We start from the raw sequence: 21,224 nt of genomic DNA on the forward strand, positions 1-21,224 counted from the left end.
CCACTTCCGCCAGGTGACCTTGCCTCTCTGGGCATTAGCTCCTCACCTTCTAAGTGAGAGTTTGGACTGGTTGGCCCCGAAGCCTGCTCTGCCAGCTTTGCATGGCCATTCATGGTTAAACATTACCCACTCTGTGTCCCTCCCTCCCTGCCACTCCTCAGGGAGATCAAGCCATAAACGCTGCCTTCTTCCATCTTCCTCCAGGGCTGTGGGCCTCTGAGAGGGGCCACAGGCATACTTGCTGACTGTCTCCTCTACGCCTGAAGCCAGGGTCTTGAGAGGGGAAGACCGGTGGTCCAGGTCTGGGGCTGGGGGCTTAGAGTGGGGATACTTGGGCCCTAGCCTCCCCCCACCCCATCTGCCTCCAGATGTTTTTTCTTGGTTACATCATGCAAGGCTCTCTGGATCCTTCCCTGAGGAGCTCATGGCTTAATGAGCCCCTCAGGTGCCCTCCTTAGGCAAGATGCCTCAGCCCTCCTGGTTTCTGGGAAACAAAAATAACTCAGAGAGGCTCCTCTCCCATGCCCTTCACAAGCAAGGAGGGCCAGGCCCAGGTGTCATGCCCAGCCCCACCCACCCAGGTGTTTTAAATTATGAGGCTGCCTGTGTACCCATAAATCTCAGGAGTGGGAATGGATCCTAGCCAATATGCAAAGAGCTCTCTTCTCATCTCATTCTTTTCGGTCTTCAAATCAACTTTATAAGTAGGTATAATTTCTTGGTCATCCACAGCATACATACAAGAACACTGAGGCTCCAGGTGATAGACCTGGTGAGTAGAGTGCCAGGTGTCAGAGTCAAGTCTGACTCTAAAGCCTAAACTGGTTTCATACCCACTTCATTGCATAGCAAGAGACTGTTACAGTTAATGCCCTGCTCATGACAGACATCACTAATCAATCATGGCATGGCAGACATTGCTAATCAATTGCAGTGTTCTTTTCTAGTAAGCTCAGAGGCAGCTGTGAACTCCTAAACACAGTACTCCAGGACACCATTTCCTATCAGAAGATCGAATCCACAGTATTTGCCATTCCGGTGAGCCCACACCATCAGCCTTGAGTCCTCAGGACTCAGGCACAACCCCCAGATGCCCTAGTCAGCAGGGCACAGGACTCTTCACCGTACATCAGTTGCTGTGTTGTTCTTGGAGAGGGATTAATGGCCCCACCATCCCCTGAACTGTTGTCCCTTCCAAGCATGGTCTCTCTTAGAGACACAACAACCATACAGGTTTGCTTGGGGCTTCAGGTTTTTTTAGGTCTTTAATAGAAGTTTTTATTATGAAACACTCAGGTATACCCCAAAGTGTAGTTAATAAGATTATCACAGACAATTGTGTTCCCACAGTTGAAGCAACAAAACATCCCTGACACAACCGAAATCCCTGTGTGTCCCCTTCAGTCCATCTCTACCTCCACCCCCGCCAGGCTACCACTCACTGAATTTTGTGTTTCTCATTCTCATGCATATTTTTATACTTTTCTCACATAATTACATATCCATATTATTCAACATAACAGAAATTATTTTTGTTCAGATCTTGTTGCCACTTGTCATTTTCATACAATTGGATGTTATGATCTTTTAGGCACGATGATAAGTGCAGCTTTGAATCTTCCACCGTATCATAATTGTGAATATTTGTTGAGCCCTCATTCTACACCAGGCATGCTTTTAGGTGCCTTACCTGCCTTAACTCATTTAACCTTCACAACAAAATTATTTTTATCCCCACTTTACAGATTTAGAAACAGAGGCACAGAAAGGTGAAATTATGTACCCGAGTCACATAGCATGGAAGCTGTGCTCTTAATTGCTAGACATCACTCCTTCTACTGCTGCGTGGTCTGTTGTATGAAAACACAGTCATTAGCCATCTGTTCTCCTATTTAAGGGCCGTTGCTTATTTTTGCAGACATGCCTCAACTTTAGTCTCACAGGGTTTGGGGGCGGTTGTATTATCTTGCTTAGTTCCAACATCAAGCCTGTGAGTGGATGTCTGTATCATCTCCCTTTACAAATGAGGAAGCTAAGGCTCAGAGAGGGTAAATCGCCTTCTCAAAGCTGCACAGCTCCAGCAAACCAGAGGTGGACTGTGAACCTGGGCTCCTGCAACTGTAGAGACCAGGGGTTCTCCCGAATCCCATGTGAGCCCTCGGTCCCCCACTGGCTTCCTCTTGGCTCTGTCCGTGGCAGCCTGCCCTCCCTCTCCCAGAACACCCCTCCCCACACCTGGCATCCAGGCTCCCTCCTCTCGCCACCCTCCACCGTCCTCCTTCCAGAGAAGGGGCCCAACCGGAAGGCCAGTTTGTGTTAGGAAATTCCAGCCACATGAGCCAACCCAAGCCTGGGATTCTGAGCAGCCGGTGGCTTTAGGAGAAACTGAAACTTGGCTTGCTGGGGGTGGAGTGGTCACGGGGGATTTAAAGAGCTGCCACTTCCTGGGGTTCCCAGAGGGTACTGGGAGGTCACAGCGGAGGAGGGACGACCTGAACCGGGTGTGAGCCTCTGTTCTCCTGCCCCACCATGCACCTCTGTGGGGCTGACGGGCCGCTGATCAGGATGGTGAGTGCAGGGGCCAGGTTCAGGGGATGAGAAGGGGAATATGCCCCAGGGTGCCCGGTGCCAGCTCTGTTCACATGGGCTGTGTGGCCGAGGGCTCACACACCCTCTCTCTGGGCCTCAGTTTCTTTAGGGGATTGGATCGAGGGCTCTCCTGCTCTCACATTGCAGATCCAGCCTCCGGTTTAGAACTTAGCCTCTGAATACTGCTCTCTCCTAACCTACCTGTTCGCTCACTGCCATTCCAGGAGCCTTCCCTTTCCTCCCCGAGTTCTCTAGCCATGGTTCCCTTGGAACCTTGCCTCTCTCCCAGGACCCAGGTACCAGAGGCCCACCCACTTCTCTCTCTGCAGGTCTTTCCCCCAGGCTCCAGTCTCTCAGTCCCCGCATCACCAGGAAGGGGCCTGCTATGGCCATGAACCTAGGAGCACAGAGTCCTCCACCAGGGAAGCCAGGGTCCTGCCTGAGGTCCCTACACTCAGAACACACCTCCCAGAGTGACCTGTGGGAGGGCGAGTTGGGCTGTGGGGTCTCCAATGTTCCCTCTTGCCTGACCTTCCAGAGCCCTGGGCATTTGGATTAAACATTTCATCTAAGTTTCATGAACCCCAGTGTAGGGGGAGGGTCACAGCTGTCAACCTTTGAGTCCACTCTTCTATCAGAAGGGACTCGATTCACCCATTCTAGGCTGCTGTCCCCCTAGAATGCGAGCAACTTGAGGGCGGGAAGTTTTGCCTCTTTTCTTTGCTGCTGTGTCCCCATAGCTCAGTGTGTGTCACATAGTAGGCGCACAAGAAATATTTGTTGCGTAAGTGAATATCAGCTTTGGGCCTGAGCTAGGCATGGGAATATGGAGTGAAATCAGAACCCCCGCCCTGCCCTTACAGACAGAGCTCATGGCTAGAGAAATCAACACCTTGACCGTGGAAGTAATAGCAATCAGAACAAGAGTGGCTGACTTTTATTAACCCCTGCCTGCTTTATGTCCTGCGAGGAAGGCGCTGGTGCCTCCACTGTATGGATCAGGTAGCTGGGCACAGAGAAGTGAGTGATCTGCCCAGAGTAGCACGGCTGATAAGGAGACGGTGGGTGTGAAGTCGGTCCTGTCTGGGTTTGAATCCTCGCTTGTGCTGCCCCATCGTGAGCTGTGAGCAGGACACGTGGGTGAGGCTGGCAATCCACCGAGGAGTGCTGTGTCTGCGATGGGGTGTGTGGACACCGAGGGAGCCAGAGAGGGCTTCGAGGAGGAGGGGGACCCTCGGGGACTTGATTCAAGAAGGGTATGGCTTTACAGCTAGCCAGCCCCTGCCAGGACCCCTGAGCTTTTGGCCTGTCTCCCTACAGGACCCTGAGGAACATCAGAGGCAGCTGAAGAAGAAACAGAATAACCGTGCGGCCGCCCAGAGGAGCCGGCAGAAGCACACGAACAAGGCGGATGCCCTGCACCAGGTGGGGGATGCCTCCCTTCCCATTCCTGATGTCACTTACCTGGCCCGGCCACCTCTTCTCTGTCCCGCCTATGAGCAGTTCCCCCTGCACTGCCGTATGTGCCAGGGGGCCTGAGTTTGGGAGGAGGGAAGGGCTTTGCAACTGAGATTTGGAAATTCCTGGGTGTTGAGTGGAAACCGTGTGCCAGACACACGCTGGGCTCCAGGGACATGACAGTTCATCCTCAGCCCGGGCCTACCCTCAAGGCACCCTCAATTTAGGGGGAAGAGACAAGGAGGGAGGCAAACAGGGAAAACCTGGCTCAGTGACCAGCTGAGGCACTGGTTACAATGCAGCTCCTGGCCCCTCCCCACCCAGGACCCACCTCAGGAGATGCTGCACTCTGATGGATGGGTTCTGATGGGTTTGGCCAAGACCACGCTGTGAGAAACCGGTTCGGGGTTAAGATGGGCTGGCTTTAGAGTCCCAGCTGGGGCACTCATTAGCTGCAAGTCACTTCCTTCACTGAGCTTCACTGTCCTCATCTGAAAACGGGGACAGTAATCCCTGCCCACTGGCAGGACCCTTGTGGAGACTAAAGAAGGCAAAGGAGCCCGGTGGGAAGGGGGAGGGCTCCATTCACACTTGCCTCTTCACCTTGGACGGTAACCTGACCTTGGAGCTTCCCTTCTACCTCTATGCAGAGAGAAAGGACACCACCAGTTCCATCCCAGGGGCTCGATTAGGCTGGGTTCAGAACCTGGCCTTTGGGAGGGCTGCATACATGTTAGTCCTTATAGCAATGAGTAACATTCAGAGCCCTCCACACCCAAAGGCCCTACACTCTCTGTAACCCCGCCCCCACCTGTCCACTGCCCTCTCCTAACATCCTACACCCTGTTCTCTCCGTTCCTTCACTGGCCAAGCACATCCAGCCTCAGGGGCTCCCCCTGGCTGCTCCGTCTACCTTCAGACAGCAGCCTAGCTAGATCCTCACTTCTTTCTGGTTGTTGGTTCAAATGTCACGTCCTCAGAAGGAGGTGGTCTTTCTAAACATCTGATCTAAAGAGACCTCTCCCATTACTCGGCTTTATTTTTCTGGTTAGTACTGACTTTCTATCACATATTTAGATGTGATCACTGCTTGTCTTCCTCACCAGACTGTAAGCACTCTGAGGGCAGGGACCTATTCTGTTCCCTGCTGTTTCCCCATCACCTGGACCAGTGCCTGACAAATAGAAGGGACTCAATAATTCCCTGTGGAGCGAATGATAGAGTCAGGGTAAAGTGCTTTGGGAACACATAGGTGAGAGCAACACGCGGGTAGTTGGGTCAAGGTGGTATAGAGATGAAGCCTGAACTGGTTTTCAGGGATGAATAGGAGTTTTCCAAATGGATGAAGGTAAGAAAAGGCATTTCAGGCAAGTGAAATAGGGCTGGCGTGGCCATAAGAGAGTAGCACCCTGTAGAATGAATGATAATGAGGACTGATGCCTGGGATGGCGCCTGCCTGGCAGTGGTAGAGACTTCATGCGTTCGTTTATTCCTTCCTTCCAGAAATGCCTATTGAGTATCTCCTGTGTGGCAAGCACAATTCTAAGCATTGGAGTTACAGCTGTGACGACAGCAGACAAAAGCCCAGCTCACCCTCCCCAGGGCTCGTATTTTCATGGGGGGTGCCGGACAAATAAATGACCTATGAGGTATTTGGGATATCAGATGGTGATACGTGCTTTGGTAAAAAGTAAAGCAGGGAAGAGGGAAGGGACTGCGGCACGTGGGGTGATAGAAACCTAACTAGGGAAGCCGTCCCGGAGGAGGTGACATTTGAGCAGCCTGAAGGTGGCAGATGAATGAATGAGTGAACGAATGAGTGAGGAGCGAGTGACTCAATTTCTGGAGGTGAATTGAAGCCTTTGGAGAATTTAGGTGAAGGGTGACCTAATGACATGTTTTTAAAATGTCTCCACATTCCACGGCAGAAACCAGCTTGGGAGTGGGGCTGCGGGTGGCTATGAGGCCTGTTAGAACTTTGAGTCCATGGCTTAAGCAACATTTTAATGCGAAACACCCTTGCAGCTTCTTCTTTTAAAAAGTGTCCATAAAGGGGGGTAGGTGGGGGAGGGGGCCAAAGGAAGTCACTGAGCCTGATGAGCTGTGGAAATAAAGTTCCTTCTGCGTTTTCCACCATTGCTGTCATCATAAATGGTTGTTTAGAACTGCTGTCCCACTGGGACAGCACCCAGGGTTCAGCAGAACAGAACCTAAATGTGGAACAGAACACACCTGTGCTACCAACCTGTAAAACATGACCCTGGACTCCGGCCACGGTGCCTCAGTGGGAAAGTTCTGGGCACTGGGGAGGTCTGGCAGTGGCACTAAGCCGCCTAGAGGTGTCCAGGACAGAGGACATCTAAGTTGTCACAAGAAGGCCGTGTCAGGATTAGCCCGAGGATGGGGGTGCTGGAAGTGTCCAGGCAGGGGAGAACGGAAGTGTGGCAAGGAAACAGCGTCCATATGGGGAACAGGAAGTAGGGGCATCAAGAGAAGTCGGAGAGATAAAACTGGAGGTGTGAACTGGGGCCACCATGCACAGGGAGTCATTAGAGACTTTAAAGGGCTTTAATGTTCGATTAACGACGCAATCACTGAATGTCTCCTCTGGGCCAAGAGATCTGGGTGGTTTGGGGGGCACGCCAGTTAGGAGGCTGGTGGAGCTCCCAGGTGAGTGGAGATCCCAGGCTGACTAGCTCAGGGACCTGGCAGCAGGGATGGAGAGCAGGCAGATTTGAGCCCTAGCAGGAGGGTGAGTTGGGGGGACTTGCTGGTGTTACAGAAGGCTGGCCAGAGAGTAGCCAAAGGGCATTCAGACAGCGGTGGCATCCTTCCTCCTAAATCGAAGGCCCTGGGGGATTGGGAAATAGGGCTCTTGCTGGGCCCCTGATTCTGGCTGACATAACGCTCCCCACCCATCTGCTTCTCCCCCCAGCAGCATGAGTCACTGGAGAAACACAACCACACCCTGAGGAAGGAGATCCAGGCCCTTCAGGCTGAGCTGGCGTGGTGGAGTCGGACCCTGCACATGCATGAGCGCCTGTGCCCCATGGACTGTGCCTCCTGCTTGGCTCCGGTGTCCCCTGGTCGCTGGGGCCAGGCTGAGTGGCCCCCAGGCCCCGTGTGCCCTGGACAACATGGCTGCCAGGAACAGCCAGGCCCATTCCGGACCCCGGTCTCCTCTCCGATGGCTCTGCAGCTCTCTCCAGATCCACAGCCTCATGGTTCCCTTGGCCTCCTCTTGTCCCCTCTGCCCTCACTGTCCCTTGGTCCCGCCCCTGTCACTGCATCCTCTGCCCAGCCGTCCCCTAGCCCTGTCCAATCTGCCTCGCCCACTGGCTCCGGCCTGCTGAGGTCTTCCTCCAAGCTCAGCACCCTCCTGCCCAGCCCCCCAGCCCAACCTCCCCGTCTACAGTCCCTCGGGCTGGAGCACCCCACCAGGGGGAAGCTGGCGTCCTCAACCCACAGCCCCTCAGCTCCTCTGGGGCTGGGCTTTCTGCAGGGCAGGGAGCATAAAGCCTGCTTCCCCCGCAACAGATCAGCAAGGGCCCCACCCCCTCTGGCCTTCCCCCTGCTCTCCTCTGCTCAAGTCTACTTCTAACCTGGCCCCCAGAGCTGGGCTGGCCCCTTCCTTGGACTCAGGAAGCAGCCTCAGCACGTGGGCATCTCCTCTGTTGCCACTGGAAGCTGCCTTTATTGGCTGACCAGCTGAACCAGTATTTCACCAGGGAAAGGAAGCCGTTACTGTGTGCCCACCACTCTGCCAGGTCCTGTCACCACTACTTTCTTATTTCAACCTCATGGTCATCCTGCAGAGTCCAGACTGTCAGTCTGTTTTTCAGGAGTGGGAAGGAGACACGCTCAGAGAAGCCAGATGACTTGGCTAAGGTCACACAGCCTTTCTCGGGACCTGAAACACCACGATCTGCTCCTCCTCCTAGTGGGGTCATGGCCCAGTCACCGCAGGGGCTGAAGTCCTAGAAACTGAGAACTGGTGTGAGAGGCTTAAGTGCTGGGAGTGGGGAGGGGCTCTCCCTTCTGCTTTGTGATTCCCAGGGCCACAGAGCCCTGCAGTCTCTGAAACCTTGCCCTCTCTGGGGCTGGTCCAGAGTCCAAGCCTGGATGGGGAGGGGCCAGGCAGGAGCCCAGAAGTGAATTCTTTCTGTTATTTTCAGTGCCAAAGAACTGAACCTGTGGGTTGGAGTTGGGGACAAGCCTGGAGCAGTCCCCCCTGGGATTTCTACACGCTGAGTACCCATAGCCATACCATGACCTTGGGGACATTGCCAAGGGTTAGCTCTCCAGGCTACTCCCCAATAACTCCATGGGCCATGGTGGGTGGACTTCTGAGAGCATTCATGTCATGCACAAAAGGCAGGTGGAAAGAATGAGGGAAGGACCAGGTGCAAAGTTATGTTTAAGCAAGTGCTGGACTTGAACCTGGCCGCGGTGAGAACTGTGCCTTCTCCGGTATCACCCCCATCCCTGTGCAGCCCTCAGGCCCCTCTGAGCAGTGCCCCTCATTGCTCTTTGGCCTGATGGCAGCTGGAAGAGCAGGGCTTGGGGCTAGGTGGGAGCTCAGCTGTAGCGCCTGCTTGGGGATGGGGGTGGGGTGGGGGGTGGCGGGTTCTCACTCAGACTCAGGACAAACACTGTAAGGGGCCTGAGGTGAGAAACTCCAGCTCTTCACCCAGATTTTCACACACATGTAAACAGACACTATGCTAGTATTTGACACACTCCAGGATGCTGAGTACAAGTCTTGGTACCTAGACTTTATGGTAAATAAAGTGTTGTCCAATTCTTTTTGCTTTGGTTATTTGTTTAAAGCTCTGGCTGTACTTTGCACTATTGAAACCAAAGGGCCTTTGCAAGAAGAGGGAACAGTCTAGAATCTCAGAGGCGGGTGATCCCTCGTAGACCTCCTAACCCAACCCCCCTTCCCATACTGCAGATGAGGAAACTGAGGCCTCGAGATGTGATGGAAGTGCTTGGACTCATGCAGTAAGAGGAGGTGTCATGGCCACAGGATTGTGGATGGCTGCAGAGCTGGGGTCACCAGTAGGTTCAGGGAGAACAGACTGGTGGGAGGGAAGCCAAGATGCTGTTGGTTGGAGGTCTGGGACAAGAGTCGATATGATGTACGGTGCTCCAGGACTCACAGGGAGATGAGGATACTGTGGCCTGGCTTGTGTCTATATACCCTAAAATTTGTCAGGCACTCTGTGTTTAACTCGGGTTTACTCAATGATGACTCTAATAACTCTGCAAGGTAGATATACTTATTACCCCTCTGTTTGGAAGGGGAAAGTGAAGCCCAGAGGTGTTAAGGTCACATAGCTAGGAAATGGTGTAGGGTCAATGTAACTTTTAGGAGCACTTAACCACAGGTGATCCTGCCTTCTACCTTCCCGGAACCTTCCCTGTTAGGCCCGGAATGGAGGAGCCGAAACATGCCCATAGATGTGACCCAAGAAGGTAAAACCCTACTTTAAGCTCAAAACAAGAGAGGGGAGTCACTTAATTAACGTTGGTACATTCATACCCTGAACAGATGCTAAGAACAAAGAATGCTTTGAAGAATATTTAGTGAGGTGAGAAAATGCTTATGACATATCAAGCAGAAAAAATAGAATGTGCAACTGTCACTATAGCGTGATATTATGTTTGTTTAAAAATATAGACAGAATCAAAGGAGTGCAAGGAGGTGTTGTAGATTCTTGAGGGAGATGAGCTAATATCTGTGAATTCCCAAACTGTAAACACAGCTACCACTGTAGCAGAAGCCTTCCACATGGTTGAATATATCCTAGAAATCTGTATCTGGGTGTATCTATTGCTGCGTAACAAATTAGTCCAAAACTCAGTGGCTTAATCAACAAACATGTATCATCTCAGTCCCTGTGGAGTGGGAATCTGTGCATAGCTTAGAAGGTACCCCTGGCTCAGGGTGTCTCACGGGCTCCAATCTAAGTGTTGTCCAGGGCTGCAATCATCTGAAGGCTCAAGTGGGAGGATCCACATCCAGGCTCACTTGTGTGGCTGTCTGCAGGCCTCAGAAGGTCCACCCCCAAGCTTATTCACAAGGTTGTTGGCAGGATTGAGTTTCTGGAGGGCTGTTGGACTGAGGACCTCAGGTTCTTTTTCTTTTCTTTTTAATATTTATTTATTTATTTGGCTGTGCAGGGTCTTTAGTTGCAGCACACGAGATCTAGTTCCCTAACTAGGGATCAAACCTGGGCCCCCTGCACTGGGAGCGCAGAGTCTTAACTGCTGGACCACCAGGGAAGTCCCCCTCAGGTTCTTATAGGCTGTTGGTTGGAGATATTATTTCCTTGCCACTTGGGCCTCTCCACAGGGCCGCTCAACATGGCAGCTGCTTCCCTCAGAGCAAGTAAGCTAGAGAGTGAAAAAAGGTGAGCGATACAGAAGCCACAGTCTTTTTGTAACCTAATTTCAGACATGACATCCTGTCACTTTTACTATATTCTATTGAGTAGAGACAACTCACTAGATCCAGCCCATGCTGAAGAAGAAAAGATTACACAAGGGCATAAAACCCAGAAGGCAGGATCGTTGGGGGACATCTATCTTAGAGGCTGCCCATCACACTGGGTGACAACCAGCACTTTCTTGGATCCCTTCTTTCTCCTTTTATCATCAGCACTAGCAGCTGGCTTTCTCTGGGGAGACCATTTCTTTAGAAGGAAACAATTTTGAACCTTTTGTGGCAGTGGCAATGCCCCTACAGTGGGCAGAGAGGATCTGGTAGGTTTGAGGCTGCAGCAAGGCTAGAGATCCACAGCCTCAAGGCAGCCTTGCAGCAAGTACAATGCAGACACTCACTCCTCAGAATGACCTTTGAAGTGATGCATGAACGGTCAGTGCTGAAATAGCAGGTAGGTGTGGGCCAAGAGTCTTCTGTGCTTTGAAAAGTAATCACTCACTGGAGGACTAAAGTTTAAATTCAATTTAAACTCTTTGAGCTGTTTTTTTTTTTTTTCTGGTATTCACCTCTATAGTGGGTTGAATGGTAGCTCCCTAAAAGATAAGTCCACCCATAGCCTGTGAATGTGTCCTTATTTGGAAAAAGGGTCTTGCCGATGTAATTAGGTTAAGAATCTCAAGATTAAATCATCCTGGATTGTCCAGGTGGGCCCTAAGTCCAATGACCAATAAGAGGAGGTCGCTAGTAATGGGAAGAGAAGACACAAAGAAGAAGGTCATGTGAAGACAGAAGCAGAGATAGGCAGCCTCAAACCAAAGAATGTCTGGAACCACCAGAAGCTGGAAGAGGCAAAGAAGGCTTCTCCCCTATGGAACTTCAGAAGGAGTAGGGAGAGCCGTGAGGAAGCTGTTGTACTCATCCAGGTGAGTAATGGTGGTGGCCATGACCAGGGGGTAGCAGGGAGGTGGTAAGATAAGGCCTGATTCAGGGTATGCTTTATAGATAGAGCTGATGGGATGTGCTCATGGATTGGATGTGGGGAAAGGGAGGAAGGAAGGATGAGGCTGCAACTTGGGGCCTGAGCAACTGGTGGTTGGTAGTGCCAAAGACCAAGAAAGATTGGGAGAGGAGCTTGGAGTGGGTGTGTGTGGCGGGGAGGGGAGATCAGGAGGCCTGTTTTGGCCATGTCAAGTTTGAGATGCCTATTTGCCATCTAACTGAATAGAAAAAGAGTTTGGCAATTAGGGGAATGGTCAAGACTGGGTATATAAATTTGGAAGCCAGCAGTGTACAGATGGGTGGATGGACACTGGGGACCAGATAAAATGATCTGTGAAGGCCCTTGAAGCTGTGTCTCTATGTGGGCCTCCTCTTCTTGTGCCCCAGAGCTCTCTCAACCTGGCACTCCTTCCCTCCTGCACGCCCAGAATCTGCCCCCATCCTTTCTCATCAAATGCTTCTTCCTCCAGGAAGCCTCCTATGATCCTCCAAGATAAAAATGACCCCCTCAGGCTCCTAATCACACCCATGTGCCTTTCACCAGCATCTATCATTTTCCTTCTTGTGTGACTGTGGCTTTTTATCTTTCCATCTCCCCAATGGCAGCAACTAGTCAAGCCCTCCATGAGTACTTTTAAACAGCTCATTCACTGGGAGGCAGTAAAGCATGATGGTGAGAGAGCTTGAGCTCCAGGGTCAGATAGGATTGGGTTCACGTCCCAGCTCCACTACTTCCTGGCTCAACTTCTTCAAGCCTCAGATTTCTTATCTGAAAAATGGGAACTGAAAAATGTACCCACCCACAATCTACCCTATGTATATGTGTGTATGTGTATACATATCCATATATACGTGTAAATATAATATATATTATATATATAATAGAAAAGCATATGTTCACCAAAAGACATGAACAGAATTTTTATATCAGGAATATGGATAAGGGTAGAAAACTGGAAACAACCCAAATGCCCCATCAAGAGTATAACAAATAAGGACTTCCCTGGTGGCACAGTGGTTAAGAATCCGCCTGCCAATGCAGGGGACATGAGTTCGAGCCCTGGTCCAGGAAGATCCCACATGCTGTGGAGCAACTAAGCCCCTGTGCCACAACTACTGAGCCTGTGCTCTAGAGCCCGCGAGCCACAACTACTGAGCCCACGTGCCACAACTACTGAAGCCCGCGCGCCTAGAGCCCGTGCTCCACAATGAGGGAAGCCACAATGAGAAGCCCGCGCACCGCAACGAAGAGTAGTCCCCACTCGCTGCAACTAGAGAAAGCCTGTGCGCAGCAACGAAGACCCAACTCAGCCAAAAATAAAAATAAATAAAAAGTTTAAAAGTAGAAAATAGCTAATCTATGCTGTTAAAAGTCAGGGTTATGGTTACAGTTGGAGGATAGAACCTCGAAGGGGACAGGAGGGCCCTCTGGGGTGCTGATAATATTCTGTTTCTTGAGCTTTGTGGTGGTTACATGAATATATTCACTGTACGAAAATTCACTGAGCTGTATGTTTATGAAATGTGCTCTTTCCTGTTATGTCTTATATACTTCAATAGAAAAGGGTGGATGTAAGGAGCACATCACAGTCCCTGGCATATAGCAAGTGAGCAATAAATATAAGCTACTGCAAAGGAATGAATGAAAGAACCCATGCCTTGGCCCCAAGTGAAGCCATTAACAATCAGAACCATGGACAGGTCAGAATCTGCATTCAAGGATGGCTGGAGGAAAAGGAAGAGATCTCTGGTCTGATACAGGGGACTCGAGGCAGGAGAGAATCTAAGACATTTCCTCTGAGATTAGCAGTTCAGTTCCTTCTGAAGGGCACTCCTATCATGCAGAAAGGAGAATATTCCTAGGGGACCATGGGTATCCGTGTGTGTGTTCATGCAGAATTTCATTCCATTTTAAAAAGTCTGCAGCCCCTTGTTTTTCTAAGCCAGTGAATGCTGAAATCTCCCTAGAGAGGCCAATCCTGGATCCAGGACATCCCCATCTTGCTCAGGTTCTTGCAGGCTTTGCTCACAATCTTGGGCTTGTGTTTATCTAGTTAGTGGGGAGAGGGAAGGACTCCAGGCAGGGTAAAAATAACCTATGATGGAAGATTTCTCAGTCATGCGCAGGCTCCAGGAAGGAAGGCATATTTTTTTTTTTTTTTTTTTTTTTTTTTTTTTTGCTGTACGCGGGCCTCTCACTGTTGTGGCCTCTCCTATTGCGGAGCACTGGCTCCGGACGCGCAGGCTCAGCGGCCATGGCTCACGGGCCTAGCCACTCCGCGGCATGTGGGATCTTCCTGTACCGGGGCACGAACCCGCGTCCCCTGCATCGGCAGGCGGACTCTCAACCACTGCGCCACCAGGGAAGCCCAGGAAGGCATATTTTGTATCAATTTAATGAGCCGCTTCATCTGGTAGTGATTTCCCTGTTACTGGGAGCATCCACACAGAGGCTTCACAAAAACCTGCCAGGATACTGCAAGGAGGACTCCTACAACATGAAGAACTTACCCAGGTGAATGCTGAGGGCACGCCAAGACTAAAATTCTATTATTTAATTCAACACAAAATTTCCTTGAATGCATGAACTGCTTCTCTCTGCACTGCTCCTCTCACAAGTATGTTTCCTTCTCCCTAAGACTTAAAATATTTCATGCTCAGTAGGAAATTTGAAAAGCCAGGGGGAAATTATCTATACCATTGAATACTACTCAGCAATAAAAAGGAGTGAATTACAGAGACACATACCAACTTGGATGGATCTCAAGGGCATTATGTTGAGTGGAAAAAGACAATTTGAAAAGGCCACCTACTGTAAGATTGCACTATGTAACATTCTCAAAATGACAAAATTATGGAGAACAGATTAGTGGTGGCAAAACTAATCCCATCACCATAACACCCCAGACTGCGAGCCACGTGGCACAGAGCAGTCCTCCTGGGCTCTCTTACCCTCCTGTTCTCCACCAAGGCACCCCTTCCTAATAAAGTCTCTTGCTTTGTCCTAATAAAGTCTCTTGCTTTGTCAGCACGTGTGTCTCCTCGGAAAATTCATTTCTGAGTGTTAGACAAGAGCCCACTCTCAGGCCCTGGAAGGGGTCCACCTTCCTGCAACGAAATGGCTTAATATTTCACAACACCGTCAGAATTTGATCAGCAGGAAGTGGATGGGAATGTGCTGGGCTTTGGAATCACAAAGACCCATACCCATCTGAGTGTTCCAGTTCTTTTATATATTTATTTATTTATTTATTTATTTTTGGCTGCATTGGGTCTTAGTTGCTGCGCGCGGGCTTTCTCTAGCTGTGGCAAGCGGGGGTGCTCTTTGTTGCAGTGTGTGGGCTTCTCATTGCGGTGGCTTCTCTTGTTGCAGAGCACAGGCTCTAGGCGCGCGGGCTTCAGTAGTTGTGGCTCAGAGGGCTCTAGAGTGCAGGCTCAGTAGTTGTGGCTTGTGGGCTTAGTTGCTCCGCAGCATGTGGGATCTTCCCGGACCAGGGCTGGAACCCGTGTCGCCTGCATTAGCAGGCAGATTCTTAACCACTGCGCCACCAGGGAAGCCCAGTGTTGTAGTTCTTGAATGTCCACAAGTCGCTCCCGTTTTGGAGCCTCTTTAGAACTGAGGTATTAATACTGCTGTACAGCACCGGGGTGAGGACTAAAGGAGAGCGTGTACGAAAAGTGCTACCACGACGCTCCACACACAGTAGGGGCTCCGCGGTCTACACCACCGGACCTTCCCCTGCCAGGCGCGCGGTAGGCGCGAAAAGACCAACGGGCGGACAAGCCCGGGAACCACAGAATGGCGCTGAACTTCTGTGCTCCAGCGGGTGGGTCGCGTGGGGCCCGGGGCCGCCCCGGGTCTTGGCCTCGCGCGACCCCTGGACGCTGTCGGAGCGGCGCGCACGCGCAGACCGCCGCCAGGCCTCGGAGCGTGCGCCCACCAGGTGACCCTGGAGCGCAGCTGCGCGTGCGCCAAGGGCCTGGCCGGAGCGCGGCTCTAACTGAGGCGAGGGCGAGCGGCCGGGCGTGTCGTCGAGTCAGCCAGCCAGGCTTCGTGAGAGGTCGGCGCCTGCCTTTTTCAGAGAGCAGTTATTAGTGGGTACCCCGACCGAGGCCACTTTGATGAGGCACGAAGAACCCTTATGAGAAAGAGCCTGGCCGAGCCTGGGAGGTCCTCGGGTCTGAGGTAACGGTCGGCACTGGCCTGGTGCTCTGGTGGGGTTGGCGCCCTACTCTGAGGGAGATTTCAGACCCCAGCCCCACTCCACAGCTGCCCCCTGAGGCAGCCTTCGCAGCTCCGGGTCCTTTTGGAAGCCCAGTGCACACGACGCCTGGGCTGTGCCCAGCGCAGGGCCTCGTGGTCGGGGCGGCAGGCCTGGCGCACAGGTCGCAGGCGGTGGAGGTGCGAGGGGGAGCCGGGCGGGCAGGGAGGGAAGCCGGGCGGGCGCCGCGAGCCGTGTCCGCATCCCCTTCCACGGGCGAGTGAGCAGCGCCGAGGCGAAGATCCCTGTCCGGGGGCTGTTCTTGCCGCCACACCACACCCAGCACGAATGCTGCCTCTGGCAGAGATCCAGTCTTCTCAGGCCCCCAGCTCCGCTCACCGCACCCCTTTGAAAAAAGAAAAAAAAAAAAAACACCCACAAAAGTGATCATTCTGTCCATAACCATCCTCTAACCCAGGCTTAGCAGTTGCCCTGAAAACAAGTCTTCCATCGCAACATGTCTTGTCACATCATGTCTTAATGATTTGAATGAGTTTCTGGCTTTCAGATGCCTGACTGAATCTGCGTCAGGGCACTCAGCTCTCTCTGTTCAGCTACTCAGGTCCTTGAATGTTGGCATCTGGGAAAGGTACACTCGGCCGTACATCCTGGACTTTTCTGAACTTTAGTTTCTTCATCTGCAGGTAGTAAATCTACCACAATAACCCGCAGTCTACCTAGAATCTCTCTTCGGATACTTCGTGGGCACCTTAAAATGGAGCATGTCCAAAAATGGACTCAACAACTTCCCCTCAAAAACTTACTTTCTAAGGCTCCTTTTTTTGGGAAGTGGCACTTTTACGTTTTCAGTTTGTTCAAGCAACTCACAATTATCCTTATCTGTCCTTCTGCCTTACGCCATGAAGTCACCAAATCCTGACTAGACATCTTCCAAACCAGCCCACTTCTCTTCATCTCCACTCGTCACTGTAGACCATGCTGTTATCAGCCTCCGCCTGGAACCACAGGAGTCTCCTGGCTGATCCTCTTGCATTTGTTCTGGTTCTGGGTTATTTCCCACATTACAGTCAGAGAGATTGTTTTGGTTTTTTGTTTTGTTTGTTTTTTAAAACTCACAGACATGTGGTCATGTCATCTCTTTATTACGCAGTCCTGTTTCTCTTAGGATAGACTTCGTAGTCCATAACCTGGCCTATGAGGAAGGCCCTCATCCCTTCTCTTATCTGTATTGTCTCCCTGGATGATCTCAGCCATTCCAATAACTTCAAATACTATCTAAACACTGATGACTCATTTATATTTCTATCCTGATTTCCATTCCTTGTGTAGTAGGAGACCACCCCCTGGAAACATCCATTAGGATGTCTAACAGGCCTCTCACACTTAACCAAAACAGAACAGAAAGAGAATGGCAAATCTTTTTCTCCAGAATCCTTCTCCATCTCAGTAAAGTGTGTGTACCATTACCTTCTAATAGCAGAGGCCAAAATCAAGAGCCATCCTTGATTCTAGTCCACATCTAGTCCATCAGTCTAAAATATACCCCAAATCTAACTAGTCACTAACTACTAAGACCTCAAAGTCCAAATCAGAAGCATCTTTCTGCTGGACTACTACAAATCGTCCTAACTAGTCTCCCTGCTTCTACTCTTGTATTCTTAACTACAGTTCATCTTCTTCGTGGCAGTCAGAGTGCTATTTCTAAAGCATAAATCAAATAATTTCACTTCTTTTTATAAAACCCTTAGCATAAAATCTGAACTCTTTACAATGACCTACAGGCCTTATATGATCTAGCTCCTGCCTATCTCTCAGACTTCATTTCTTTCTACTCTGTCTTCATTCTCTGTGATCCAGTCACACTGACCTTTCTGTCCATTAAACCGGGGGTCCCCAACCCCCAGGCCACGGACCGGTAGTGGTCTGTGGCCTGTTAGGAACCGGGCCGCACAGTAGGAGGTGAGCAGCAGGCCTGTGAGCGAAGCTTCATCTGTATTTAGGGCCACTCCGGATCGCTCACGTTACCGCCTGAGCTCCGCCTCCTGTCAGCATTATGGTGAGTTATATAATTATTTCGTTACATATTACAATGTAATAATAATAGAAATAAAGTGCACAATAAATTTAATGTGCTTGAATCACCCTGAAACCATTCTCCCCCACCCCCGTCCGTGGAAAAATTGTCTTCCACGAAACCGGTCCCTGGTGCCAAAAAGGTTTGAGACCGCTGCGTTAAACTACCATCATCACAGGACGTCTGTGCTTGCTGTTTTTTCCTGCTTGGAATGCTTTTCCCCTTGACTTTGTTGTTTCACTTTCCACTGAGGCCTCAATTCAGTTGTGATCTCTTCTGAAAGGCCTTCGCTGGCCACACTAGCTAAAGCAGCCTCCCAGTCACTCTCTACTACAAAACCCTGTTTTATTTTCTTCACAATACTTACAGTACTTCAAATTACATTTATTTATTTATATGTTTATTATTGCTCCCCAAACCTCCTGAAATCTAAGCTCTTAAAGACAAGGAAACATGTCTTTCTTGTTACCCACTCTTCTCAGTACTCAGAACAATGCCTGATACATAGTAGGCTCTCAAATGTGTGCTGACTCACTGCTTATCTTTGTAGTCTTAGTTCGTAGCACTGTCCTTGCCGACTGTGTTCTGAAGTACTATACTTCTCTCTCTTGAAATTACCACACTCTCTTTCAACTGAGGACTCTTGTATCTGCTATTTCCTGTACCCACATCAGACCCCACACCCACTCTCCATTTGTGTCTCCCCAACTCATACTCATCCTTCAGATATGAGTCACTTACTTAGAGTTCCCTGACCTCCATTCTAAGTTAGGATTCTCTGTCATGTTCCTATATCATCCTATCCTTTTTTTTTTTTTTTTTTTTTTTTTTGCCGTACGCAGGCCTTTCACTGTTGTGGCCTCTCCCGTTGCAGAGCACAGGCTCCGGACGTGCAGGCTCAGCGGCCATGGCTCACGGGCCCATCCACTCCGCGGCATGTGGGATCTTCCCGGACCGGGGCAAGAACCCACGTACCCTGCATCGGCAGGCGGACTCTCAACCACTGCGCCACCAGGGAAGCCCCATCCTATCCTTTTTTGTAGCAGTCATCACACTTAAAATTATTTGTAAGCTCTTTGTAGGCAGTGACCAAGTTCTTATTCTTCTGCACTTTACCTCCAGCACTTAAGTTTCTGGAACATAGGAGGCATGCAGATATTTGTGAACTGAATGAATGAATATTGAGTGAACGTAAGATTGAGAGGATCAAATCAGGTAAAAATTAGGAGAGCAGTTAGCATGGAGTGTAAGTTAGCTGAATCTGCCCTGCCTACTTCAATAGATGTTTTTGAATCTTGTGAGATAGGGATAGGAAAGCATTGTATAAACTGAGAGTGCTTTTATAAATATAAGATTTTTTTTCATCAGATCCCTATGGCCTGATGGTCTTTCAAAGTACAAAGCTTTATGTTTCTTAACAATAATGCCTGATTCTGTTACTTTAGAGCTATGCTTAGGTGGTAAAATATAAAGAATTGAGGCTAATATTGAGTCTAGGCTAACTCATAAGGTAACTATATTCTTGACACCCTTAATTCAGCCGGACTATCTTGCTTTAGCAATATGTCTGAGTTTTAGTCTTGCCCTTGATGTGTGACCTTGGTCAAATTAGATGATATCCTCAAGTCACGTTTAATCTTTTTGTAAACCTAGTGAATACAATTCTTATCTCCCCAGTATCTCACCAGAGTTAGATTAAAGTCAGTAAAATGTTGCAGGTTTCCTGTGTGAAATTTGCTCTCTTTATATAAAAAGTAATATAGTTTTTTATTAACTCAATTTCTTCAGAATCTGCCATTGTTTCATGCCAAGAACAAAGCTATATTTTAGAAGCTTTCTTTTCACACTTTCCTATATCTGTCTTCTGTCACTAAGACCCTTGAGATATGTACATCAAGGACTCAGAGTTTATAGCTCAAAATTGTAAAAGATGTTCCTTTCTCTCTAGCTAAGGATATTCTCTCCACCATTTGCCCTTCTGAAACTACTGATGCTTTTTCATCATTTTTAATCTTCTTTCTTACATTTACTGCTTCAGGGCAATCACCCAGTGGTGTAACCAAAAAATAAAATGTCCTTCATTGCCTGCAATTTTACATCCAAATGCTTTTAGGGTTCCTGGGATTAGTAGGATTTTTTAGAGTGCTGCAATGAATTCAGTGTGATGTGAATGCTAATAGGTTGATCATCATGTAACAAGCCACAGCTAATGGGCAGGTGGTGAGATGAGATACCATTCTGTTGCTTTTCTAGAATAAGGAGTACAGTCCTGGACCTATTGACCAAAGATAGCTCTGCTATTAACTTTTAGGATGGTTAAAATGGAAGTGGAAGAGCCATTTAGGTGTAAAGAGTAACTTAAGAGGTTGACTTAATCTCCTTTCTGGCCTATTGAGTTGTTCACTAAGGCCTTTTGATTTCATTTCAGGGCATCTTCCTACCCCTCTGTTAGAAGATTTAGTTATTCCTCCCCTCCCAAACAAAACAAAACAAAATCTGACACAGTTCCAATTGCATATATATTTCTGAATAAATACCAGTGGTGTTTTAAAGATTGTGTCTTACCAGAAAGAGTAGGTAGAAATCTAATGAGAAAGAGAATGATATCAATAAGCATGGGAGTATCTTGGGTAGTCTTAGATCAGCCTTTTCTTGTCCTGTGTCTTAACACTTGGATTTATTTTGCTTTTAAAAATGCTATTCTTGGGACTTCCCTGGTGGTGCAGTGGTTAAGAATCTGCCTGCCAGTGCAGGGGATACGGGTTCGAGCCCTGGTCTGAGAAGATCCCACATGCTGTGGAACAACTAAGCCAGTGCGCCACAACTACCGAGCCTATGCTCTAGAGCCCGCGAGCCACAACAACTGAAACCACGCACCATAACTACTGAAGCCTGCACGCGTAGAGTCCGTGCTGTGCAACAAGAGAAGCCACTGCATGAGAAGCCCGCGCACTGCAACAAAGAGTAGCCCCCGCTTGCCACAACTAGAGAAAGCCTGCGCGCAGCAATGAAGACGCAATGCAGCCAAAAATAAATTTTAAAAAAAAGTAATAGAAAATAGTAGCTGCTTATCAGTGTGAGAAAATATTGACACATTAAAAAAAGTGCTATTCTTGTGGGATAAGGAGGGTGGGAGGGAGACGCAAGAGGGAGAGGATATGGGGATATACGTATGCATATAGCTGATTCACTTTGTTATACAGCAGAAGCTAACACAACACTGTAAAGCAATTATACTCCAATAAAGTTGTTTAAAAAAAAGGGCTATTTTTTAAAAATTTAATTTAATTTTTATTTATTTATTTTTGGTTGCATTGGGTCTTCGTTGCTGCGTGTGGGCTTTCTCTAGTTGTGGCGAGCGGGGGCTATTTTTGTTGTGCGTGAGTTTCTCATTGCAGTGGCTTCTCTTGTTGCGGAGCCTGGGCTCTAGGCC

General features: G+C 49.4%; 1 protein-coding gene across 4 annotated transcripts; it reads left to right on the top strand.

Moving 5' to 3' along the window:
* The first annotated feature begins 2,405 nt into the window (after positions 1 to 2,405).
* On the top strand, positions 2,406 to 8,850 carry BATF2 (basic leucine zipper ATF-like transcription factor 2). Of its 4 annotated transcripts, none has more exons than XM_022591531.2 (3): positions 2,406 to 2,568; positions 3,910 to 4,014; positions 6,986 to 8,850. In XM_022591531.2, the coding sequence occupies exons 1-3, from the start codon at positions 2,530 to 2,532 to the stop codon at positions 7,646 to 7,648; spliced, it is 807 nt and encodes a 268-aa protein (XP_022447239.1). In that variant the 5' UTR covers positions 2,406 to 2,529; the 3' UTR covers positions 7,649 to 8,850. The 4 variants fall into 4 exon arrangements, with proteins under 4 accessions (XP_022447239.1, XP_022447238.1, XP_089770672.1 ...); XM_022591530.3 differs by having other exon boundaries at positions 2,408 to 2,568; positions 6,983 to 8,850; XM_089914546.1 differs by lacking the exons at positions 2,406 to 2,568; positions 3,910 to 4,014 and adding an exon at positions 5,567 to 5,696 and having other exon boundaries at positions 6,983 to 8,850.
* Positions 8,851 to 21,224: the final 12,374 nt, after the last annotated feature.

This window comes from Delphinapterus leucas, chromosome 7 (assembly GCF_059928025.1).
Source record: "Delphinapterus leucas isolate spDelLeu-1000000601 "Yukka" chromosome 7, BTC_Dleu_Yukka2, whole genome shotgun sequence".
In the NCBI taxonomy this organism is placed as follows: domain Eukaryota; kingdom Metazoa; phylum Chordata; class Mammalia; order Artiodactyla; family Monodontidae; genus Delphinapterus; species Delphinapterus leucas.